The sequence below is a fragment of the Hyposmocoma kahamanoa genome, unplaced genomic scaffold (assembly GCF_003589595.1).
Source record: "Hyposmocoma kahamanoa isolate Upper Pololo Valley unplaced genomic scaffold, ASM358959v1 86, whole genome shotgun sequence".
Taxonomy (NCBI): Eukaryota; Metazoa; Arthropoda; class Insecta; order Lepidoptera; family Cosmopterigidae; genus Hyposmocoma; species Hyposmocoma kahamanoa.
In genome coordinates, this window is record NW_020654289.1 from 18,500,519 (window position 1) to 18,528,402 (window position 27,884).

Genomic DNA, 27,884 nt, shown 5'->3' on the forward strand with positions numbered 1-27,884 from the left:
TAAAATATGTTCTTATACACGTTTAATCCAGATTTTAAAATCAAATAATAAAATTACTTGAAGACAATGTGATGGAACCTTTTAGTATTAATCGAGTCGATAATCTTTTCGTTATTTCTGACAGACATCTCTATTTTTTTTTTCTTTTCAGCTGTCAAAAAGCCGTTCGTTGCTCTATTGATGGGTGTCGTTGCTGTAAAAATTCTATTTTATCGGTACTCTTTGCGGTTCATTCTCTCTCTATTCAACTGAAAATGGTTTAATTAAAATCCGACAACGTAAATTAAATCCAGTGTCTATACGGTGACTCTCGTAACTTTGTAAACAAATCCAAAATGTCCGTTCCCACTACAGGGCTGAGCAAGTTGAAAAAGAAACATATTCGTGTGAAACATCAAAAAGTGAAATTGTTCCGTGCTAATGAACCGTTACTATCCGTTTTTATGTGGGGTGTGAATCACACGGTAAATATTATATTTTTTGTTATACATGTGACTAAGATAGCAAGTGAAGAGTAGTGAACCCGCGGGTTCGCGAGCCTAATCGCATTTGAGCTGATCATTGCTGAGTATCTTGCAATAGTATTATGTCATATCCAGTCCGGCTGGATTGTTGTGGTTTCGTATTGTTTACTTTTGCTTGTCAATAATTTGCAAATATAAAATTTGGGTGCGATTTCTGGCACACAATCAATTCTTATTAGTATTATCGCATTGACATTGAGTATATAAATAGTAAACATGTGTTTGTTTATTATTAACAAGTACCCATGTACTGCCAGTACATGGGTACTTGTTAACAAACTTGACATTTCATAATTTAAGGCTATAATTTGTATTTTATTGCATGTAATCAAGTTTTAAGCACAGAGTGTAATACATGATTTTTTTTAGATTAACGAGCTAAGTCATGTGTCAATACCAGTCATGCTGCTGCCTGATGACTTCAGAGCGTACTCCAAACTCAAAGTTGATAATCACTTGTTTAACAAGTAAGTAATGCTTTTAGAACTTTACAAATGGCGAAAGATGTGTGTCAGGACTGTAGCAAGTGGAAGACTGTTTTTTCTGCCTACCCCGATGGGAAAAAAGCGTGAAGTGTAGTCATTGGGTTGATAACCAGAAAAAGAGACGAAATAAGGGCAATCCATCCCTGGTAACTCATAAAATAAATAAATGTAAATGTAGAGGTAAATGGGCCTTAGATCACTTTTAAATATCAACTCTCGTTTGCACTGAAATCACATATTAGAAAACTGAAATATTACAGCACCAACAACTGACCTGTGTGTACGTCTCCGTATATTGCAGTAATATTCTGTATGTATTGTAATAAAGATAATATCTCTAACAATGTGGGTTGTTCCATTTGTTGGTGTAGAAAAACAGCAAAATATCTAATTACAAAACAAACCAGATCATATTTCATTAGTAATTAAATATGTAATTTTGCAATTTTCATCCATTATAGCAAAGCTCAAATTAAATTGATCGATTTGAAGTGAATTGTGAATTTTTTCGAATTGGGGCTGGCCATTCGGAGCACAGTTGTCACGGTAATGATTTGGCAGAATAGATTTCAAACAAATTAAATGAAATTTCGTCTCTATTTCTGGTTATATACTGGAGGAGTATAGAACAAAGGTTCCCCCTAATAAAAATATCTTTCTGCACACACTATGAGCTATGTTAATAATATAATAATAAAGTGCCAGATAATCATTCCAATGATCCTGTATTTTGACTACCAGAGTAATCAAACTCCCTAAAGGGCACTGCCCAGAATCGTCACATCAGAACCAATTTGAATTTTTTATTTGAATTTCTCTGTTATCTAATTTCCTTTTAATTCATAAATTCGATTTAGTAAAAAATGCATATTATAATAATTAAGTAGTGTTACTTGGAATATGTTTTGGTACACAAATAATGGTAGTTAAATTGATAATTTTTGTAATTCTGTAGTGCAGAATAGAGAGGTTTTCATAAATATTAGATAAACAGGTTGATTAGCAAACATCATTGCAGTCAGACATGACCAAAAGATGCCATGGTTTGTTGTGAAAAAAAAAAACTTGATTTAGACCCAAATAAAATAGTCTCATTTCCAATGCAAACGCAATAAACTAAGAACTCAGTTTGGAAAGGTTTTTTTCCACATCAGCCCTACTAGGAAATCAAACTTGAGATCTCCTACTTAGCACCTACAGTGCAAATTGTTGGGCAGGTTAACAACCTGACCTTTCCTAAAAAAAATTTTCAAGCAGAGGTTGGATCAGTAGATCCGTGCTCAACAGTGGCTTGGAGATAAGCTGAACAGTTCAGATTATTTTTAAATATCTAAGTTTAGAATTTGTAGATTAATTGTTGTTTATTACTCACCTACTATGTTACATATTTATCTTGGCAGTGACCCAACAACGATGATCTGATTGATTAAAATTTCTTACAATTTTGTATGTATTTGTATAATTTGCTAAAGTATAAGTATAAAAAAAAAACTATTTATAGAAGTAATGTAGTACCTATTACTTAATACACTTAAACACAAATTCCCTTGACCTTGTTTAGCTGAATTGCAATTTCATGATAATTATTCAATTATCATTTGCTAAAGGAACTAATGTAAATGCTTTTGTGTATCCTGTACCTGTAGGTTTGCTTATTTATATAATATATTCAGAGTCTGCCGTGACCTGAAAGGGCCCGAAAATTTGATTTGTTTGCAGAAACAAATTTACGTGATTTAAATCAGAAAAAATAGTTTAATTTCCAATGTGTAATAATCGCGAAAACACTGACTGTTTTAATATATATATTAAAACAGTCAGTCAATGTACGAAATAAATTGTTTATATAAACATTATATTAACTGTACAGAACAAACTAAACACTGCCCTATTAGTAGATGAATATCATAACTTCACAAAGATTATCCCATACTCTCGTCACACTACATTCAGAAAAATAATTCATCAAAAGAAATTTGTACTGCCTAAATTCAATAATTATTATGGAAAAAGAAATTGGAACTATTTGTCACTTGCATTAATGAATAAAATGAGTGAGGAATTTATATGTAATTAATCAAAACAACATATGTTTGCTATAAATCATACACTAAGTAAAATTGTTTAAAAACTGAAGATATAAACTATATTTTGTAATTTGCTTCATTGTTATTATATTAGTATGTAAGTTAGCATGTTTTTGTACCTTCTTGATGTAATTAAGTTAGTTTTTGTGTAATATGATGGGACACCAGTCTTTTTATCTGTTGTTTTTGCTCCATTATATTATTACTTAAATTACTCCTTCACCGTGGATAAAGCCGCAAAGGCTTTTGCGAGCGATGCTTGCAATCAGTAATTAAGTATTTTTTCTGTATTTTGATCAATAAAAGGAAAAATAAATAAAAACAAACTTGGTCTAGGTATTCTATACAATGTCGAACGTGCATTACGCAATATATATATACATTGCCATTAATATATACATTAATTAAAAGTTGAGCAGTTGAGACATGTTACATTATAAAACTAAACTAAAGTTTCATAAATAGGCTTACTTAAAACTGAGTGCATTTTTGTGAAAATATCTAATTGCTTTTGGGCCAGTGTGGTGGACTATAAACTTATAAGACTAATTCTTCATCCTTTAAGGCGGCAACGGGGCTTATTTGGACTCATAATACTCTACCTTATGTCGTCATCAATATTATATTATAACTATAATATATTACTATTGTGTAAAGGTATGTTTCAAAATGCAATATAGTGCAATTTTATTGGGGAACAGTAGGCCTAGCACGACGAGACTCGACATGCGAGAGAGCGACATACAGCGCGAGATAATGTCTTGCGTAGACAATAGTAATGTCTCGCGCAAGTCGCAGCCGGTCGTGCTAGGACTACAGAAATTGTAAATGTTACAAGCATTGATTGCATCTAAATTGAACTCGTCATTCGTGCAGATAAAGTAGAATTTACATTCAGTGTTGATTTGTTTTTGTAATAATAGCAATTCAATTACCATTATAATTGGTATCCTGTCCCTATTTTATTTTATTGTACGGCAATAAAATTGTGCTACTACCTATGTATATGAAATATACTTCTTTACAGGAAAATACGTAGGTTTTTACCTCGTTAATAATATTGTTAATGAACGAAAACCGCATGAGAGACTTGTATAACATGCAAACATTTACGATTTGCATAAAATGTTCAGTTTGGATAACTAATTTATTAAATACGCGCCAAAAATCTCTTTAGTTATAGATGGTCAAAGGCTTTCCCAGCACCAATGAAAGTAACGGGCACTAGTTAGATCACTAATGAATCGAATTGTAGGCGGTCTTAAGACCCATCTGCACAGTCGACCTTCACTGCAAGTCAATTTTCGCAAGCCAAGCTCGCGGCTTGCACGTTGTGCAATTTTCCCACACGACAGTCTCTCATAAACAAATGCTGTAACCGTTAAACTCGATAATGTAACCGGACCTTGTGGAAGACAAGGACTTCCGACCCTTTTCCTATGACAAAGTGAAGTTTTGTTTGACGAATTTGTTCTCTGCAGTTTGCGGTAGCATAGAATGTAATAGATTCATTCTTCTTTCATCGTAGCAATGGCATACACTATGCTATTATGTTATAGCCATTAAATCCTCTAGCATCCAGGTCATGCAGGGCACGATGTGAGATGGACCATCGTTTGAATCGCATCACACAAACAATCTAGCTTAGGACGGTCCGAAAATCCCCACCTGAACAATTGTCTTTACTCCGGGCAACCCGAGTCTGCGGTCTATTTAAAGACTTATATATGTATATTACATATAGATCGGCCATGGCACTTCGTATTCAGGAGGAAGACTCTTAAAAGGCGAGACAAAGTTAGATTAGTACTCAGTCGCGCCAAGTTGAGTCTGCTGAGCCTTAGCTGGCTCAATACTCAGAGGACCGCGAATTTGGTCTACGCGGGCGCTCGGTAATTTTATTGAGAGGAATTTAAATGTTGTTGCATAATAAATATAATTCAGATTCGCCATTAATGTACATGAAGGCGTGGTAACTGGGCGGTTGCCGCGCGGCGGCCGCGCGAAAACTTTATTCTCGTGTAACTGGGCGCTTAGGGTAATAGGGCGACTTTAATTAGGATTACTTAGGGTGCGTTCCCGTTGTGTCGTGACGACATATAGTCGTGCAGTTTAAAGTGTCGTGGCTTGCATATTTAAATGAAGTTGTTCACATAAAGTAAAATACGATTAACTGACGTTCATGACTTTTTTGACATTACGATGACAGACTGTCGTGATAATGGGAAGAGCTAGAACGACAATCATCTGACGATAAATAAAACGTTACGATAAAGATGTGACGCCAGATATGATTATCTGATTCGTTTCAAATGATTCTGTCGTGCAAACGACAAGGCGGCTGTCGTGAACCGATAAATTGTCGCGATCTAGTGGGAACTGCTAGACATGACAGTCGTTCAAGGATAAAATAAACGTCCGCGACTCAGTCACGACAGATACTCGTGATATAGGAACAGGCTAGACACGACAGTCGTCCAACGATAAATAAAACGTTACGACGTAATGCAAACGCGCTCTTAAACGTGCAAAAAATAAAAAGAGGCAGGGCACTGCCTAGAGTGGCCAATGGAAAAAGAGGGACTGTAATTGGATAAAAATATATGGATGGATTTTTAAGCGGCAGTAGAGTTCGTTGTGAAAGATTTCGTCCAGGGAAGTACAGTCACCTTAACTGTTTCTGCCGCGAAGCAGTAATGTTAGCGTTGCTGCGTTCCGGTTGGGTGCTGGTGAAGTTACAGACACATGGGACTTGTCGACTTATGTCTCAGAGCGACAGGCGCAGTAGCAGTGCTCCTCAGATATTTGCGATTTAAATCTCTGAGTGGCATTGCAACTGTTATGGACAGGCGTGTACCTTACCAACAGGCGCACGACTCGTTCGTCCCGTCACTTGATATTATAAAAAAATCTTTTATAGAATGAGATACACAAGAACTACAACTCCAGATTTGAAGTTGCTAGATAGACACTTCTTTTGCGCTTGCTGGTAAGCTACACGCCTGTCTGTAACAGTTGCAGTGCCACTCAGAGCTTTAAGTCGCACACATCTGAGGCGCTCTGCCACTGCGCTCGTCATCCTGACCATAAGTTGATAAGTCCCATGTGCCTGTAATTTCACCAGCATTCCTACCCTTCAAAACTGGAACACAGTAATGCTGGCATTACTATTTGGCGTCAGAAATAGGTAAGGTGGGTTCCCTGGAAGTCACAAGAAGCTCCACTGCAACTAACGCTACTTTGCTTTGAAAATTTTCATAATGCCAGTTCCAATAGTTGCGTATATGAACTGTGTATAGATTCCAAAGTAAGTCAACTAACATCATTTCACAGACTAACAAACATCTTTATGTTATTATTTTATAATAGTGTACAATCAAGAGCACATCAAGCTTGACACTTTGTACTTTGGACCGTACTTATCGTAAGCGGCATAGAGTTGGGTTTAAGTCTTAAATGTTAAGCTTGACGTGCTCTTGACCCTGTACGTAGGGCACTCAATAAGTTTTGAGATGCTCGAAATTTAAAAATGGAACGCACATTTGCGTGCTATGATCTTCTATGATTTTAAATGTGGTTTAACTGAACAATTGAGTTTGGAATGTTTGCAGTCAGCATTAGAGGACTCTGCTCCTTCTCGTGCAACAGTTTTTAGGTGGTTTAAGGAATTTAAAAGAGGCAAAACTAACCTTGAAGATGACGTAAGAGGCGGACGGCCGGAAACAGCAGTTACTGCAGAAAATGTGTGGACATCTGAAATGTTGGTGCGAGAAGACCCACGAATCACGTACACGAACATTAAGAAGATCCTAGGCATTTGTTCGGGAAGCGTCAATACTATCCTGCATCAACATCTTGGAGTGAGGAAGCTTTGTTGTCGTTGGATCCCACGATTACTCTCCGGTGCTGAAAAACAGGCTCGAGTGGATTGGTGCCGAGAAATACGTTTCGAAAACGGGACATCGAGACATGTTTCAGAAATCGTTACTGGTGATGAAACATGGATCTATCAATATGATCCAAAAAGCAAGAAGCAGTCGTCGGTGTGGGTCTTCGCAGAGGGACAATTACCGACAAAGTTGCAAAGACCTCGAAACGTCGGCAAAAAAATGGTAGCTAGTTTTTTTTCTCGGAGCGGACATTTGTCGACGTCAATGTTAGAAAATAGTAGGTCTGTTAATTCAGAATGGTACACAACAGTAGCATTGCTAAAAGTTTTCCAAGCTGTGCGGGAGAGGAGACCAAAGACCGGGCTTCGGGGAATCGTGCTACATCACGATAACGCCTCTTCACATACGTCCGTCCCTCAGAACAAAGGCGTTTATTGAGGAATCTGGTATAGAAACCTTAAATCACCCGCCGTACAGCCCTGTCTTGGCTCCCTGCGATTTCTTTTTGTTCCCAACAGTGAAGGATAAAATTAAAGAAAAATTTTTTTTGAGTGTCGAAGAAGCAGTGGCTGCGTACGAAATGGCAATTTCAATGCTGACGGATCAAGACTGGCAAAAGTGTTTTCAGAGTTGGTTTAGACGAATGAAACTTTGTGTAGATGGAGAGTATTTTGAAAAAATGTAAAATAAATGATATTAATATGTTTGATATTTTTTCTTTATCTCAAAACTTATTGAGTGACTTACGTACAAGACCCGAGCGCAACAGTTGCGTGACGAAAATCGTAGAAGCTACCATAGTAAATGGTCATATTTCTGTTTACAATAATTGGATTTAGTATTATAATGTAGTTGTGGTTTTTATTTAGTGTTGTTTCTTAAAATAACAAACGGTTAATAATTTATGCAATTAATGCGTGGGAGTTAATTAATTAAGACTAGACCTTGTGCGTCATAGTCAATTAATACAACCGTTAACATTAATAATATACTAATGACGAATACACTTCTTAATCGAACTGATGATTGATAAGTAATACCAAGTAAAAACAAGTAATAATAAATATTATGTACTGTGACACATATCCACACCAATTACACTGTTTCAAACTATGGAATTACCTGTACTATGAATACCACAGTAACGAAATTAACTTCGAGGCACTACCCAGAACACAAACGAGAACGAACGTATAAAGTCCCAAATTGCTCCTACTCTAAATCTAGAACGGGACCTTCTCAATTAGCTCCTACAGTGTTATTTTTTATAACCAAGTGACGGGGCGAACAAGTCGTGATGAGCGATACGCCTACCCATAACAATATAATTATGAAAAACTGTAGATGCGCTCCAGACGCGCCACAGATGCACGACTGCAGTGCTTCTACAACTGTCCAATTGAAACGCGTCCTGACTGTTATTTTATCTTGCGGAAAAGCTTGTTTTTTCCCTTTACGCTTGCATATAATGCGGAAAGTGATTTTTATACCTGCATATTAAACAATAGTAGATTGTACAACAAGTGCACAAAATGCGTCATTTTACCCGAGACGAGTATACCCACCGAGCCGCGAGAGAGGGTGGATAGTTTAGTCGAGGGATACTTTAGTCGAGGATAAACTGAGTTTTATGAACGAGTTATGCACTCGGCTTTTCACTTCGATTGCGAGGAAAGTAAACAGCAATATTACAAATAAACGATAACATAACTATTGCCAAGCAAAACATATGAACTTTCCGCCAATGTACTACTTTTTTTTCTACACGTGACTCCGGTCGGATTACATAATGCTCAGTTATATTTTACAAGCTTTTATTTTTTATGCATTTCTATTTCTTATAACTTATTAGAATTACTATTGCCTATTTTAAAAATTTTGTAATATAACACGGATTAAAAAAACAAAAGTAAAACTTTATTTTATAAAGATCTAGTGTGCGTGGCTGTTGGCGCAGGCGTCATTGCCTCGGTCTTATACGACGATTTTATTTTATGCACTAGTGCATAAAATCCTATTTTCTTTCCTGTTTTTAAGAACATGAGAAGTGAAAAAGTGTCTTTTAACCTGAAACATAGACTGACTTTCAGCGTGCAATGTGAAATCCTTCACATTGTCTTCAGAAATTGAAACAAACGACGAGTAGTTTTGAACATGGCATGACGGCTAAGATTTGCACTTCTGTGCAAACCAAAGATTTAATACATACCAAACGTTTAACTGACATTTAAACGAGATGTTTAGACCTCTGGTCTGTAAAATAAATTCTGTGCGGATAATGAGAATTTTTTATCTGGGTTCCCACTCACGTGATTCGATAGTCGACGGCCCTTAGGGTCGTATTCCAGAACTGTACTCAATGCTCAAGTCATGATTTGAGCAGATTTGAGTATGATTTCAAGCACTGGAAATACGACCCTAATGGCAAGGACTTGAATATGATTTCTAATGTTTTGAATATAGTCCTGAATTACGTTACGTTACGTTCTGGAATACGACCCTTAGATTCAAAATGGATACTACATACGTATAAGATGTCGACTTTTGAGAACCTCATAACTCCGATTCTGGACGAAATTCCTTTCTTAATTTTCAAGCGTAATATCGGACAATTAAAGCTTAAAATATAATTTGTACACATTCATTTAGTTATAAATTAAAGGTATATAGCAATAGGTTAATTATATAATGTCTTATAATCTCATCACATGCCATTTTCTTGTATTAGAACTTCTAATACTACACACGTACAATTTTTATTAGATATGATCCGCGTTGGCCCTATTTTAGATCCGTGAATGATGAATGAATGTGAATGGGATTTTGATTTCTTTTTTCATCAACGTATACATTACGTTTTTATCTGGATGTTAAGATAAAAGAAAAAGAAAAACAAAAAAGGGTTCAAATATAATCGGAAATAGGAGACGCCGCTACTATACTCGTGGTCAACATAACTTGAACTAATTATAAGTTTATAGTTTACTTTGATTTGTCATTGTGTTTGGTTACAATGTTATCAATGGAAATTCTTTAGTGTTTTATGTTTTAAATGGACAAGTTAGATTGCTATTTGTAGCAATGTTAATAATAGGTTTAGACATTCTCTACATTGTATTACGTGCATATATTTATGGTGTCAATTTGTGGCACAAGACAGAGGCTTGAAGATATTTGAAGGGGATCTGTGCCTAGTAGAAGAACAAGACTAATTTAAATAAGCACTTCATCATTTCAGTCTGTATGCACCTACTGTTGAGTATAGGCCTTCTCTCTATTGCGCCATTCTTTCCGGTCCCTTGGTGTGTGTCCAGTGGTTTCCAACCATCGAGTATATAACCAGAAATAGAGACGAAATAAGGGCCATCCATCAATGGTAATCCATCAAGCAAATGGGCCTTATATCACTTTTAAATATCAACTCTCGTTTGCGCTGAAGAAATTAGAAAGCCACCTTTCTTGGCCACCATTCAGTAACGGCTTTCGTCCCTCTTCCATCGTCCCTTCTGGCCAAGCGCCCAGCCCACCTCCATTTAGGCTTGGCTATCCTCGTACCCACGATTACTACCTATGTGCGACGTCGAATGTCTACATTAGGCACGTGGTCCAGCGGAGAAATTCAGAGCGTGACGCGCTCCATTGCCCTTTTAATCTTTCGCGAGCAGCCATGTCTCATGAAGCATAAGCCATGAAGCATAAGTAAAGTAAGGTAGGACAGATTGGTTGAACATCTTGGTCTTCAAGGATTGAGGGATTCTAGACTTAAACACATCTTCCAACCTATTGAACGAAGACCATCCTAATTGAGTTTGTCTCGTGATTTGAAGCGGGGCCGAATGATAGACGATGACCGAGATAGATGTAGCCGTTCATTACCTTTATAGGGCAGTTGCCTATATTTATATTATGTTTAGGACCCACAAAGTTGGTCATAACATTTGTTTTGGTCATGATCTTTAGGCCCACTCTCATCGATGCTTGGTGCAGTAAACACTTACTGTGAAGTATTTTATTAAATTTTAAATCGTATTGCAATTGAACTCGGCTCTATTACCATACAATTTGCTACTATACTATAACAAGTATATGGACTTACACCAGCACACTTGATGCTCTGATAAGCTGATGATCCACCATTTGGAATACCTTATAGTACGGACGTAATATTGTTGCGTGGTGATAACAGCGGTTCAGCCATTAAACTTATTAATTAATTTAATTGGATGATAATAAAAAGCAACAGAATACCACCATCTATCGTAATAAATTAATTATGTTAACCCTGTTCTATAGAGTGTTATAACAATAGTAAACAACGTAATAAATGATATTTGTTCATACTAAAGCTTAGCTATAGCATTTGATAAGGGTTGACAAGGAATTTATCTGAGCAAAGAAAGGGTTCAGAGATTTAGATTGCATCCCTTACAACAGTTATTTACAATAAAAAAGAAATGTAAATGCCAACAGCACATTCAATTCTCTGTCGAACTATTTTAACAACTTTTTTTCAGTTAAAACTGTAAGTAATAGTACATTAATTTTAACCGACTTCAAAAAGCGGAGGAGGGTCTCAATTCGGCTGTGTTTTATTTTTTTGTGTATATGTTACGCGTTAACTCCGGCCATTTGTGAACCGATTTTGATGATACTTTTTTTTGTTGGAAAGAGGGTACGTCAGTAGTGGTCCCATTAAAATTTGAAGAAAATATTCCACCTCTAAGGGTGGCCAATTAGGGATGAATCAGATTTATTGAATTTCACCCATTTTCCGTTAACCGATTTCAATAAAACCCACAAACTTTTGAGGTCATTTTTTTAGTACTCTAAACTGAGATTATTTAACCCATTTCAAAAAACTTCTCTAAATTTCACAGTATTTTTTTATATTATACGAGAAAACTCCGATATTTATAAACCAATTTCGATGATTATTTTGTTGGAAAGGGGGTACCTCAGTAGTGGTCCCATTCAAATTTGAAGAAAATATTCCAACAAAATAATCATCGAAATTGGTTTATAAATGTCAGAGTAATCTTGAATAATATAAAAAAATATTGTGGAATTGAGCGGTTTTTTGAAATTGGTTAAATAATCTCAGTTCTGAGTACTTAAAAAAAATGACTTCAAAAGTTCGTGGAACTACATCTGTTTGCCAAGTTTTATTGAAATCGGTTACCGGAAAGTGCATGAAACCAGATTCATTCCTTAGTTTGCCAACCTTGGAGGTGGAATATTTTCTTCAAATGGGACCACTATTGAGGTACCCTCTTTCCAACAAAAAAAGAATTATCGAGTTCTTAGGTTTTCGCGATTGTTACACATAGAAAATGAAACTATTTTTCTGGATTTAAATCGCGTGTATTTGTTTTTTATAATATACTATAAAAAAAGAATTCTCAAAATTGGTTCACAAATTTTTATAATATTATTAATCGTTATGGCCGGAGTTATCGCGTAACATACATATACAAAAAAAAACATACAGTCGATTTGAGAACCTTTTTTTTTGCAGTCGGTTAAAAATTAAAGTAATGGGTTCGTCTGCAAAATGTCATCAAGGCACATAAGATATCTTTAATAAGATTTTTCAGGAAACCTTTCCGGGAAAGGAACGGAAATTAAATCGGGACTTTCTTAGAATACCTATTGGATTTCATAATTTTCAAGTGCCATACGGGATACTAATAACAAAACCACATCGATAGATTTTTTAAAATATACATCTACATAGCTTTGTTTTATACAGTTGCGGTGTTACAATAAACATTTTTGTTTCAGAGAAAACATGCCATCACATTTTAAGGTGAAGGAATACTGTCCATTGGTGTTCAGAAATCTCAGGGAGAGATTCGGAATCGACGATTTGGACTACAAGGAGTCCCTTACAAGGTCAGCTTTAAATCTGTCTCTTAGAAATATTATACTTAGACTCACCTGTCGTATGACTACAGGCTGAATTTATGTATGGTATAATGTAGTACATAAAGCTCTTATTACTTTTCTGTTCTTTAATTCTATCATTTTATTGTAGGTTTATTCTAATGCTAGGTTATTAATTTCACTCTAATTATGGAGTTCTGCCTCACGGATGCTATTAAATATAATAGATACTTTAAACCTGTGTGGTGGTATATGAAAATGACATGTATTTAAGTATATGTGCGTTAACAAATATTCATTTCTTTCTCATATTTTATTATTTCGTTATGATATTTATGCCCTCATAAATTTATTGGTCTCGCATCCTTTCCTTGCTCCCGTCCTGGTTCCTAGGTTTAGAAAGCCAGATAACTACCTGTGCTCGAAGGTGCAGAAGACTATAATTAGCAAGTTGCGGCGGTCGGCGACTGCGCCTACCGACGTAGCCTTGAAAGACTACGAGGGTATATTCCACGATGCAAGCGCGTTCGTCAAACGAGGCCTGACGATCAAACGCCTGAGGTCAGCGGAGTTTTACTAAGCTGCTGTACGATTTTTTTTTTCATTTAACAGTATGTAGTGTGCCTCAGAACTGACACGGCCATCATCGCACTTCACGGATGTACAAAATGAATGGTCTCAGTTTCCATTTTTGCATTCTTACAGCTTGGAAAAATCACTATAGAAAGTGATGTGATGCGATTAATGAATTTTTGGGTTTGATTTTTTCAGTGTGTCCTTGTTTTTTTTTCTGAATCTTGTATGTGTTCAACACAAAGCCTCTCAAAATCCCCAACTCTTAATTCTTTCATTCCTATACGTGTCAACAGAGCAAACATGTGACTCTTGACAAAATATCGTAACGAGCTATGAAATGTCTTATTTTGTATCAAGGACGTACATATAATAGACTTGATTAGAGAACCGTGACCCCCCATTAGGCTCCGTTACCTCCATCCAGTCATCATCTCCCATTTGTATATGGAATCTTTTATTTTTCGTTTATATTTGACACATTATTTTTACATAACACGAACACATAGCACTATTTATGCAAATTGACACAAAATGTGCACTAATACTGCAAAGAAGTAAGTATTCATTAGTGATAACGATAAATAGTAACTGATAAATGATCTCACTAGACTGATGACCTCATAATTATCAACATTCAATAGCCAAAAAAAATTATATAAACGGCGGTTCACAATGTTTTCAGAAAACAAATATTATATAATTTAAAGTGTGCGTGTAGATAGAATTTTCTTTAGAATACTAAATTTTATTGTGTTAACTTCCCATTACACTAGCAATGCATTCACTGCAATGTGAAATGGACTGTATGCATAGGAACTTTAGTGTTTTAAATATTCAGTGATACCTTAATGCAACGTGCGCTAAACATTAATTGTACCTGTTCAGCAAGAATAACAATATAATATGCGGAGGAAGTTGAAAAATACTCAAGTCATAATTGAATTCATTCATTACATATTTGTGAGTGTTGAGTCATCGTAATGATTTCACCCATACTCTGTGGTTTACTTGCTATTTACTTATCCTTAATGTGTACGTCGGTGAATAATTTATTTTTGAACGTTTCATTGAAATGAAAGTGGGTTGTTTCCAATCATCTATGCTCACATTCAAGACCATGTTATAAGTTGAAAAAAATGAATGCATGTCATCACAGACAACTGGTGTTGACGTACTATTAGCAAAGTTCAAGTCTTCCTGGTCTTGCAAGCGGAGATTGTAGCTATCCCTTATTTTCTTGGCCTTTCTCTGTGAAAAGCTTTTGTTTAAAATAAAAATGTGATCTAGCCCTTAAACGCTATTCGTTGACAAGAACGGGCACGCTGCGGGTGGCTGCTACGGATCGCTGTCGCAAAAAGAACCCTTATGGTAGTAACGCGTCTATTTTGCTGATAGTACACCTCACACGCACTCTGGTGTCATTTGCAATGGTAGTTGATGTTGTTAAGATCCGAAGGATTGTGTTTTATTACATAATATCTAATGGTGATGACCTAAAGGGCGTTTTATGTTGACTCATTCAAGCTCTGAGATCGAAGTGTCTGTGTAAACTTGTTGACAGATCGCAACCGATTCCCGACGACTCTTCAGGCAAGTCCGGCGCGAAGTTCTACCAGAGCTATGACCGGCTGTTTATCTTGAAGACCCTCACGTCCGAGGAGGTGGAGCGGATGCATTCATTCCTTAAACATTATCATCCTGTGAGTTTTTGAAAAATACGTTTTTTTGTCATTACAACGCAACTGATTTTCCCGCTGTACTCATATTGACTTGAGATACATAATAGCCAAATCTATGTATCGATTCAATGGTGTACATTTCTATGGATACATATTCCGTTTTACGCATCAAGTAATTGGGGTAATTTATGTTTATCATTTCATTTTTATCTACTTAATATACTGTAATTTTTACTTGCAAATATAAGTTGTTTTTGGTATATTGTAACAAAGCTACTATTTCTTTTTATAACCTGGTTGAGAGATTAGTCAAAAATAGTATGCGTGTGACATAAAAATTGGAAATGTCACAGTACCCATTCTACGTGAAATGGACTATAATTGCTTTGTGTAAAAAAATGTAATGTTATTTCGATTGAATGAATGAACGATATTTTTATTACTCTCACAAGACTTACTTAAGACTAAAATACAGAGTTTTGTTACTGTTATGCACATTGTGAGAGTCTGGTGTCAGTACTAGGGTTATATCCCTGTATGTACCCTGTATGTATGTCATCCGGATTGCATCCTGGTACGCGTTTTCAAATTTATTTATTGAGAACAAAGCACTAGATACGTAAATGTAAGTTTACACGTTACACAAATGGACTAGTGCTAATGTGTTGCCTCATGCCTCAAACCGTCCAACACAACTGTTTCTATGAATAATATACAGTATAATATATTACGTATTGTTTTCGTACACTTTTTTTATAACATCAAGTGACGGGACTAACAAGTCGTGCGCCTGATGGTAAGCTACACGCCTGTTTATAACAGTTGCAGTGCCACTCAAAGCTTTAAAAGAGTAAAGATCTGAGGGGCATTACCACTGCGCCCGTCACTCTGAGACCATATGTTGACAACTCCCATGTGCCTGTAATTTCACCAAAATACATACATATAAAACAATTGATATACTTAAGCGGGAAACACACAGAGAATGAGTGCGGGTCGGGTGCGTGTCGGGCCTGGAGCACGGCGGGTGTATTCCGTGTAAACGCGCCGTGCTCCCGACCCTACTGGGGTCCGACCCGTACCCGCTGTCAGTGTGTTTCACGCTTAACAGCGGTTACACACTGCGACTTTTAGAAGCGATGCAAACGCGATACAGTCGCTGATTGTCTACCTTTATACACGCGCGCGATTTTAAGCAGTGATGTAAATGCGATGGAAGAACGCGACTGCATCGATACAAACGCGCGATTGCATCGCTACACTTGTGATTTATAGGCGATGCATTCGCGCGTTTGTATCAATGCAGTCGCGCTTTTGTAATATCGCAAGTGGACAGATGAATTCGTTTGCATCGGTGCTAAAAGCCGCCGTGCGTGTAACCACTCTTAAAGATAGGAGTAAAGATGTTAACAACAAGTGTGTTTATTACATTCATAACTGGACTGTATAATATAATACAGTATTATTTAATTTATTTAATTCGCATCCAAGGTGTGGCAAGCCAATCTTGTAAAATGACGACTTTTCAGGGATAACTTTTAAAAAAACGAAAGAAATCGGGCGATAACTTTTTTATACTTAAATGGAAGGGTTATCAAATTTCACATATCGTCGGGGATATGCAATTACGCGTAACTAGCACTGGATGATGAGTTTCCATTTCGGTAATTAAGTGGTCCAATCAAATCCGCATAAATGTTGTGGCATCCAAAATAGCGTGATTTACGGGAGTCTGTTGTTATCAGTCCGTAGACAACATAAATTAATGCTTACAGTGCAAAAATGAAAGTCCTAGTCATTGAAATAACAATGTAATAACGTTAAATCCTTCTCCTGTAAAAAGTCAGTTCAGTGCAGATACGCTCCTTTTACCAACACTACATACGCGGATTTGCACTATCCCCGACGGTATACATAATTTGTTTTCTATAGTTCGTATTATTTGACTTTCATGTGATAAAAGCACTTTTGACGTATCACATGTGGCTTTATTACACCAAGGGTACGAGTTTCATCATCAACCCATTTATATGTCGCACTGCCGCATGGGTCTCCTCTCAGGAGAGGGTTTAGGCCAATGCGGGTTGGGGACTTCACACGTTTCCCGAGGGTTGAGAACCTTATACGACTTGCACGTTTCATCGCGATGATTTCCTTCACAGAAAAGTTCTTGGTAAATTTCAAATTTAATTTCGCACATAAATTCCGAGAAACTCAGAGGTGCGAGTCTGTGGATCTATTCTCGGTCGACATTCTATATTATTCTATACTGTCATATAAGTAGTACTCGACAATGTCAAGTATGAAGCTTCCTTCGCATCATGCTTCTTTTAATTTTGTCGAGTATTATTTATTTGAAAGCGATTATTTCGGAGTAGACCCCCTGGATTCCAACACACGGCCTCTGCTTGAAAGGCGATAGGTCAAATCATTAGGTTACCACGAATTACTTACCAGGGTACGAGTTTACGTAGGTAATATGAAATATTGTAATCTCTCGTAGTGTACCTTCTTCGGTGATACCATTTGACATAGAAAAGAAATTACATTGCGGTTGTGTTCACGATGAATTTCATTTTACAATCATGATTTCAAATTGTCGTACGTTTATCTAACAAGTAAATAGATTTTAAATTTGAATTGCAGCGAACAAAAAACCCATTATACCATTGGCTGATATCTATAATCCGGTAACTGACACTTGCGATAAGCTGCACATTTCTCCTGTGAACACGATAACGGTTATGCTCTCTTGCTATCTTATCAATTGGTAGTGGTATAATGTAACATGAAAATGTATGCTTCCCCTACCTATTATTGACAATTGACAATGTTTTGAACTTAATAAGGTCAAGTGCATTTTTTTATTTTAGACTTAAATAAGGTTTTTATTACATTTTTTAAAATTTATTTATTTGTTTTTTAACGCACACACTCAACATAGCCCCGTACTAGGGAAACCCTGTGTCGCGGGTGCCATGGACACGCATATAGACAACCAGAAATTACACTTAAGCTCACGAGAGAAATAAATATAAGCCATACAAATATTTCCCGGCCTGGGAATTGAACCTGGGACCTCTGTGTGGCAGTCCGACATGATAATCGTTCGGCCACGGAGGCAGTTAAAACATTATTGACGACCTCCGTGGTCGAGTGACTTGCACACCGCTTTTCATAGTATCGCCATATCTGGCATCTCGGGTCTGTGATCCCCAGCCGGGCAATGTGGAAATAAAATTCTATGTGGCCTCGGGTCTGGGTGTTTGTGGTACCGTCGTTGTTTCCGATTTCCATAACACAAATGGTCTAGTTAAATACTTTGAAATCGGAGCAACATATGCGATGTTGTCTAATAAAAAATATTCATTATATTAATTACAGAACCTCAACGAGTAATTTATGTGTACAGTTAGCATCAAATTTAACTAAACGGTCTAATAAACCAAAATTGACTACACAATAAGCTGAAAATGATCAAAGTTTGAGTTGATTTAAGACAAATCAACTTAAATTTATACTATATCAACGACTTTAATTTACTTTAAAAACGCATAATTTTTCTATGAAAGGGCCTTTGTTCATTCCACCGCACGAACACCTATGATTTTTTATAATACTTCAGTTATAAATGTAAATTATCATTTTCTTCAGCGGTGAGAAAACTTGAGAACGCACCTAAAAATTGAAAAATTATCACAAAAGTGACGAACATTCTAGAAATCAGTAAAACGAAACGGCATAGAAAATGTTACATCGCGCTACATTTAAATGTTTTAGAATGTCTATAAAAACAAAAAGATGTTGTTAAATTTAGCACATCAATAAATAAATGTCACACTCTTCAATTTACTCTTTTTTAGGGTTTTGTGTGTGATTTGTTGACTTTTAATCGATTTTTATTTACGTTATAATTATGTATGTTATATAACATACCTACATATACATGAGCACGAGTAGTATGATGTTCTTTTGAGTTGCATAGTATAGGTACTTACAAGATTTTGTATTAACATTTTTTCATTTGTCTCACAAAAATAGGTACTGTATGAGCATGTATTACATACTGCTTATCACAATACCCGCTTCCTAGAAGTAAGTTAAGGCCTTAGTTCACTACGTTCGATTCTGGAAATTGTAATCAAATAAGCTTGTATACTATTAGCATAGTTTTGCAAACCATACAGCTGCGCAACGAATGTACTTGCGCAGAGCAACGGTGCCCCCATTCGCGGGGAAGCGGGCGCCGCGGGCCGCATCCCGCAAACACGCTTAGTTTGTGGGATCGAGCCCTAAGGGCCGACGAGTGCGTCATTTAAAATATTTTTGAATACCATCTAAAATAAATTGTCACGTAAATATTTGGTAGTGCAACATATGTAAATCATTATTACGTATGTACATATGTTATTGTAAATAAATGCTTGCGTTATAATAATAATCACATTTTATTTTTTTAATTTGTGATAACCCTTGCAAATATCTGCGTATGACAGTATAAGTATCTAAACGTGTGGCGGTATTGCCGTACATCAAAGGCGTTGTGCTATTGTAGGGAATATATTTTAATACTGTGCTATTGTGTAAACGTTAAGAATGCTATATGAAATTAAAATAGACTAATCACATTATTATAATATCACTTGGAATTCGAATTGTAAATCGACTAATCACTTAGCTGTAATATCATGTGACATTCTAAATTTAAAAGTGACTAATTACTGCTTTCTTGACACGAAAACTCTAAGTATCATTTTAGTATAGCATTATTATTCTTTATATTATTCAGTACATAGTGGAGCGCCACGGTAAGACTCTGCTCCCGCAGTACTTGGGCATGTACCGACTGACGGTGGACGGCATCGAGCACTATCTTGTCGCCACCAGGAATGTCTTCTCCAACCACCTCAATATCCACAGGTACATTTTTTAATCTCAGACAATAATGCAATACATTCTTTATTGCATGTAAAGAGACATTATATTGTATAGCGGATGAATCTGGTTACGTGCACTTTGCAGTAACCGATTTAAATAAAACTTGGCTTATTGATGTAATTCCACCAACTTTTGAGGTCGGTTTTTTTAGTACTCTATACTGCGGTTATAATTATGGAATTATGTTTGGAACCAGATGCCATAACATGATTATTCTTACATTTATTCACTGTACTGTTTTTTGGTTCTGTTTCTTTTTTAAATTGGTTAATTTGCTACATTGTCGTAACTTCTGGGAATAATCACAAAAGTGCCATCATAAACTGACCTCTCAATCGGCATTAAAACGGGTATTTTTTTATGCAGGAAGTACGACCTAAAAGGATCAACAGTGGATCGTGAAGCGTCGGAGAAAGAACTGGAGAAGGAGCTACCCACTTTGAAGGATAATGACTTCATCAAGCAAGGCGTGCGTATTGACATCGGAGAGGCCGCAAAGGAAAAACTACTGGAGACATTGACAGCGGATGTTGAGGTGAACAAAAATGTTACTTTTGATTAGTAGATAAAAAACATGGATGAGATTCTTCCTTCTGTTACGCCTTTAACGTTAAATAGTACGCTATCCATCTTGATATTATAAAAAGAAAACAAAACAAATGCATTAGTTACTACTAATGTTGTCTAATACTTAATTTATATACGCGAAATAACATACTAGAAGTTGTACGGTTTTACGATGCAGATAAGACGTTTTTATTACCGCCCATCCGGTGTAAATAAGGCATAATTGTACTATTTAGAATTTTTCAGAATAAAACTTAATATATAACTTTATTTATTTTAGTAATTATCATGATATTCATATTTTTTAATACTCCACTAGTTCGTTATTATTATTGATACAAAGATCCTCCGCCTCTGCCTCCGTGGCCGAACGGTTACCATGCTGGACTGCCACACAAAGGTTCCAGGTTCGATTCCCGGGCCGGGAGTAATATTAGTATGGCCTTCATTTATTTCTCACATGAGTTTGGGTGTAATTTGTGGTTGTCTATGTGTGTTCGTGGCACCCACGACACAGGGTTTCCCTAGTGCTGGGCTATGTTGAGTATGTGCGTTATTAAAAAAGAAAAAAGATCGAACAGTACAAACAAAAATTCCTTCAACGTGGTTGGACTATAACCAACGTCAATTATCATAATGTTAACCCTAGAGCTAAGTCCAAACTCATGGTACCACGATTTCGTTTAACCAAGGTAAACAACTCTTTTATGGGGAACTGTATACGTTTTTACAATAAGATTCCGGAGCACATATTAAGTTTATCATTTCCTAAGTTTAAAAACTACATTAAAAATATTTTGATCGAAAAATCATATTACAAAATTGAAGACTACGTGTTTAGATAAAGATGTGTGGAAAGACGACATGGCTCCAGAATCCACACAAATTTGATTCAAAGTGTTTTCCATAGCATTTAAGTTTATTTGAAAAGAGCAATCCCTAGATTTTCTTGCTCGTTGTTCTCAGGGAAGTCAGCGCAGTGAACGAGCAGTAGATTAAAAATGATTTTTTTCTATTTCGAGTGTAAAATATTATCTATGGAATAAATGATTATTTGATTTTGTCTGTTGCTACAGCCGTTTAGCAGTTGTTCAGCGCTTAGCATAGGCGGTGGCCTCAGTGTGACAATAGATTCTGGTTCGGATCCAGTCAGATCGAAGGGATTTTTCTTTGAGTTGTTTGATTTTTATATCAACAATAATAAAAATATTGTAACTTTCCAATTTTGTTTTAATGTTACAATGTCTGAGTGAGTGAATATAGTGATATTGTAAACGTCAATGTCTTAGAACTACATTAACGTCTTTGTTTTCCTAGTAAATATACTTTATTTATTTATGTATACAAGCATACAATACAAACTAAAGCCATTAGTTGTAATATGTTGGCACGCATGTTTGCGCGATGTACAGATGAAGTGAAGGTAACGTTTTTCAAAGCACTTGTACTTTTATACGTGCAGCCTGTGGGTCATCTATACGCAGCGGACATACGGTATTTTACGCTATCATACGAAAGCGAAGCGCGTCGCTACTCAATCGCATGCGTCATAGCACGAACGGCATCCGAACACGTTGGCAGATAGGTGGGAGTCCCCAATGCTGGGGCGGTAGATGCGTTTGCACACAATTAGCAATTCATAGCATATTATCTTAATATAATGATCTGCTAAGTCTTCGCTGCGTACGCCTTTGAATCGTAGTCGAATAGACATTAAGAGGCTATTACCTTCTTATTCTCAGTTCCTGACAAAATTGCATCTTATGGACTATTCGCTGTTGCTGGGCATGCACGAGTGTGGACGAGGTGAAGCGGAGGCCGAGGCGGCGAGAGCCGCGGCGGCGTTGGACAGCGCAGAAGACACCGACACAGACTCCGACACAGATAACCGCCACGGCGAAAGGTAAGTTTTGAAGGAAAAAGGTGGCAATATTGGACAGTATTAAGAACACTATCACCGACTACAATACCTTAATTTTTTTATTATATTATTAATACTTTTTAAATATTTTTATTACACATGCACTACGTACTTTTAATTTAATAAACCAGGTGGTATATAAATGACGCAAACAATTTTTCTCTTCACCTGTAAATGTAAAGTTGTAAAAATTGAGATAGTAACGGTTGCCAGTTCACAGTCGATATGTCACAAAAACCAAATACTAAAATGAGTAGTCATTATCAAATAGTAGTATTTGTACAGTGATCTTGTGTTAATATTTTTACTTATCTCTTTATGTTTTTCGCATCGTCATGCGAGTGTGCACTATTTTCTCCGAGCCGTTTTACAGCTACCACAGATTACTTAATAGTTACTACCCACTACCAAATACTTCAGTCTATAGACAAGAGCATTCACACAAACTATATGTTCCAAACAAAACACTATCAATAGTGATAGTGTCTTGTTTTAGTGCTGAGTTTTGTCAAAGAGTATCAGTACCGTAGTATCGTGGACAGACGCGACAGTCTATACCTGTTTGGAATGAGCTAGGCAGGCAGATAATATTAAAATAGCATTATCATCATTATATAATAACACAGAACAAAACCAAAACAGATTATGCGCGTACCTGTATAAGGTTATTCCAATTTTTGGATGGCATTATTTAATTGTTTAAACGATGAGAACATACGAATTACTAAAAAGAAAATACAAATTAAGTAAAAGAAAATGGTTATACTCGTAGTTGTGTTGTTGAAATTATTGATGTTATGTTATGTACTTTTCCTTACGGAAAGACAAGGTTCTTTAGATCACGCAGCCTATTCTTTTATATATTTTAAATTTATATGGTAACCACAATAACCGCTTTATTCATATTATACATACTCTGTTATTGTGTAGTCAGAACACTCTGTTGCTTAAAGTAATCTATGATATTCTGTTGCTTAAAGTAATCTATGATATTATGTCTTGCCTTGTTTTTTGTTACTTGCGGAAACGAGAGGGATAGTGTGAAATTTTGCTTTATATTTCGCGATTATCAAATATTATAGTAATACAGAAATTAATAAAAAACCATAACATTTGAATTGAATTCTTATATAAAATAACACTGCCACCATAAAGTTTAGCAATTTTTTCAGTCAAATTAAAGGAAAAACAAAACTTCTGTCAAACGTTAGAGAAACATATATAACTCAAAAAGTGGATTTATTCAAAACAGCTAAAAAACTAAATACTCTCTTCCCGTGAAAGATTATTATAATTTATGTATAGGTTAAAATTTATTAGACATTTAAACAACTCCTACTTGCCAATTAGATGTATATTTAAAAATAAAAGTAAAAAATATTATGATATAATTTTGAGTAAGGACTTATTGGGTCGTATTCTAGAACTCTACTCAATGCTCAATTTATGATTTGAGTTTGGTTTACAGCACTCGAAACCCTCGAATACTCAAGTCCCTGCCATTAGGGTAGTATTTCCAGTGCTTGTGTTTCCAGTGCAATCCTGACTTGAGCATTGAGTAGAGTTCTAGAATACGACCCTTATTCTGGGTGAAGTAGATAAATTTTATTGACGTGTAGAGAAAGAAATTTTACGTTCAGAAATGGTATAATCTTGAATTTCACATATTTTGAGTTACAACACTATTGTAATAGCAGTGCGATATGTCGTTCTGTCGCGCAGGTGGGGCTATAACACGCCCCCGGACAGCCCGGGCGGGCGCGGGCTGGGCCGGCAGGCGTCGCTGCGCTACGAAGGTATCATCCCTGAACTCGACATCTACGCCATCCCCAGCCAGGAGGGCTCGCCCAAGAAGGAGATTTATTTCGTCGCCTTGATCGACGTGTTGACGCATTATGGAGTCAAGAAACAGGTATATAACGACAAAATGGTCTTCTTTCTCTGTCAAGGAATTTTTTTTTCGCTGTACAACTTGGTTGTGTCAATCGTTCGTCATATGATTCTCGAATTTGTTTCCCGGTCAGACCAAGTTTGATGAGGAACTGATAGGTACAAATCGTCTGCCTAAAGGTGACCAAAAACGTAAACCACATAAGTAACATTTTCCAGAAAAAAATCTCCCAATTATGTACCAGTTGTAAGAAATTTACTATCTTTCTGCACATAAAACTTATTAAGTTTATAGCTTTTTTGTTATCGAGCTTCACATGCAGAAAGATAGTGATTTTCTTACCGTAGCTATATAAATTAAAGACTTTTTGTGGAAAACGTCATTTATGTGGTTTTACCTTTATACAGACGAAATAAATACCCTGAGGAATATTAATATTCTACTACCATGATATTTATGTTCATATTTTTGTGATTATTCCACTGGTTTGTTCGACGAACAAGTACAAAGAAACATTCCTTCGATTCAACTGTACACGAACCAGTATCAGTTGCCTCACCGGGGCTGCAGATAGATCTATGTATCAATAATAATAAAAAGCTTCGCTCAGAGTACAGGGTTGCCACATTATTATTTTAGTTATACCTACTAACAAATGGACGTCGGGCTTAATACAAAAACCTTTTTCTTTCACTTTACTTCAGTAATTTTTACAAGTTTTTACATTATATAGCATTGTATGATTGACAAGCGCGCTGTGAGGCGAGGAAACGAAGACTGACGCACGATTGACGCTCTGTGTGCGATTTTAACGCCCTATAGGTTCGGACACTTTAGCGCGGACCCGACGTCCATTTGTTGGTAGGCCAATGTCCACAGGTTGTAAACATAATTTGAAGAAATGAAGGTGTTCATCACAGTATTCTCATGCCATAATGATATGACCTTTGTTAAATGCAGTACTTACGTATTGGTACTAACATTTGGAAACGGGTATAAACGCGTTTAAATACGAATAGGTATTTTTCACACCTACCTAGTTTCCCGAAGTTTCGGCCAGGTTGCACTTGCCTTGGTCAAGGGCTGACTCAGTCAGCCATGGTCGTTTGTAAACTTTTTTATTCGTACTTAAACGCATTTATTCCTTTTTCCAAATGTTAGTACAATGCAACGCGAAAGTTTAAAAGTATATATTACGTATTGATATTTTTATACCAGCGCATATTATGGGAGTATGATTATGAAATAGAAATGTAATGCTGAACTATTCTGAATTTGAATTGCTCAAACAACCATAAACACAACAATGACCACTACGCCACACAACACACCTACTATTTGTCATGTCAATTTTTTAAATACCGAACGTATGCTTCATTCATTCTATAATTAATAGCGCGTGCAACCCGCGCTGTGCAAGGGCGCGTTCCATAACGTTATTTATAGTTAGACGTCGGTCGCGTCCTGTTCCCATATCACGACTATCTCTCGTGACTATGTCGTGAACGTTTATTGTGGAACGACTGTCGTGACTGACAATTTATTGGTTCATGACCGCCGCCTTGTCGTTGGCACGACAGAATCGTTTGAAGCTGCGATTATCAGTCGTCACATTTTTATCGTGACGTCTTATTTATCGTCTCACGACTGTCGTTCTAGCTCATCCCTTTGTCACGATAGTCTGTCGTTCGTAATGTCAAAAAAGTCGTGAACGACAGTTAATCGTGTTGATATATGTGAACAACTTCATTTAAATGTGCAAGTCACGACACTTTAAACTGCACGACTATCTATCGTCACGACGCGAATGCACTGCGGTGCGCACCGGGCATGCACACGTACATGCCGCGCTGCTATGTTTGTATGGAGTTGCACTACTTGTTTTTTTTTATACTATGATATTGCAAATTTGTGTTGATATCATAATATGGGTTTGCTCTTTCGTCAGGCCGCAAAAGCAGCGAAGACGGTGAAGTACGGCAGCAACGTTGACGGCATATCGACGTGTGACCCCGAGCAGTACGGCAAGCGGTTCATCGAGTTCGTCGCCAAGGCTATCGAAGGCAACTAAGTGACGCCTCGCTTGTATAGAATGCTTCTTTTAGTACAGGCTATAAAATATGACTACTCGGATTGTTGTTACTGATATTATGGCTTAAAAGGCTGGATGCCATGAGCCATGAATATAGAAACTTATTTTACTTGTTATGGCACATATTCCAGGTTATAAAAAAGTTTATTTTGAAGTCGTTTTCCGGAAGTTAAATAATGTACAATGATCGGCGAACTTATATGTAATTTGCTAGTTACAAAAGTGACTGACAGTCTTGTGCTACATTCAGACTGCATTTCAATAGCAAAAACAGCAATTTAAAACGCAGTCGAAAAGCAGTTTGTTGCATCTCAATTGTAGACAGCTTAAACAACTAGTCTAAAATTGCAATTGGTGTGCAGTTGCATCCGAACTGCTATTTTGCTGTCGTTGTTTGACCTGTACCATCCTATCCTAAGTCTCGACAAAAAATGTGACTCCATAATAACAATCGGTACTATGTTACGTTCCAATAGTACGTTGTTTCACATAATAATATTATGTTTTTCAACACGATTTTGTGAAAAACCTGTTAATTGAGAGTTCTCCCATAAAGCAAGCAATCAGTGATTAAAGAATCGTGTATACTCATTTTGCCAAGTCTTTGAGTTGATGTTTTTGTTTTTAGTAGTTGCTAGAGTTCCTTAAATAATTTACTAATACTGTGTTCTACAATGTTGCTGTTTAGCGTTCATATAAATGACGTAACTGTAACTCATTTGGACGCCATAATTGAATTAAAAAATGTAAAGGCGACGGAATTAACAGGGTGATTTTTAATCGGTAGTTTTTTTTAACCTTCAGTAGTTTACTTCGTATTTTGCTAGCACTTTCCGCCTAAGTCTGTAGTTTTCATGGTTTTTCAAGTTTTCTACGGTTTATTCCGGGTTTCTTGTAGTTTTCAGTCATTGTCAGGTACTAAAAGGAGCATTACCTTACGTTGTTATTCTTGTCAAAGACAAGTTTACGCTAAGTGTAAGTACGTCGATGCTTAAAAATGCAAATAAATAACGTGTTAAATAAAATTAATGTAGATAATGTTTGGTATGTATCCGATATTGGACGGTCGGTCGAACACGTAGTCTAAAGTTAGTGGATACATCTTCTGACGTGTATTTTAAGTATTCTGTCAAATGTCGGGTGCCCTAATAAGTAAGTATCCTTCAGAACGCCACGAGAACAATTGAGGTTATTAGCGCAATAGTTGGTGTAACTCACATTAAATTTCTTTCCTACAATATTACTTTGAATGATATTAAAGGGCATCCTTAATTATTTTATATTTTAATCCTATTTTCTTGTCTAACAAATGTTTATTTTTTTATACATCAGAATAGCGTCCTAATATAAA

General features: G+C 36.3%; 1 protein-coding gene across 2 annotated transcripts; it reads left to right on the forward strand.

Annotated features, from left to right (window-relative positions):
- The first annotated feature begins 172 nt into the window (after positions 1 to 172).
- LOC113234623 (phosphatidylinositol 5-phosphate 4-kinase type-2 alpha) lies at positions 173 to 27,869 on the forward strand. 2 transcript variants are annotated; one of them, XM_026469980.1, is made up of 10 exons: positions 173 to 464; positions 894 to 991; positions 12,768 to 12,878; positions 13,263 to 13,430; positions 15,007 to 15,145; positions 19,914 to 20,044; positions 20,429 to 20,597; positions 22,372 to 22,532; positions 24,273 to 24,462; positions 26,390 to 27,869. In XM_026469980.1, exons 1-10 carry the CDS (start codon positions 336 to 338, stop codon positions 26,510 to 26,512), a joined length of 1,419 nt encoding a protein of 472 aa, XP_026325765.1. In that variant the 5' UTR covers positions 173 to 335; the 3' UTR covers positions 26,513 to 27,869. The 2 variants fall into 2 exon arrangements, with proteins under 2 accessions (XP_026325765.1, XP_026325766.1); XM_026469981.1 differs by lacking the exon at positions 13,263 to 13,430 and having other exon boundaries at positions 177 to 464.
- The last annotated feature ends 15 nt before the right edge of the window (positions 27,870 to 27,884 follow it).

What these genes read in the sequence shown, in the direction of transcription:
- LOC113234623 (XM_026469980.1), top strand. Translation starts at nt 336, where the DNA reads ATGTCCGTTCCCACTACAGGGCTGAGCAAGTTGAAAAAGAAACATATT. An exon ending in GATAATCACTTGTTTAACAA is followed by an intron (nt 992 to 12,767) that starts GTAAGTAATGCT and finishes TTTTTGTTTCAG; the next exon opens with AGAAAACATGCCATCACATT. An exon ending in GATAACCGCCACGGCGAAAG is followed by an intron (nt 22,533 to 24,272) that starts GTAAGTTTTGAA and finishes TCTGTCGCGCAG; the next exon opens with GTGGGGCTATAACACGCCCC.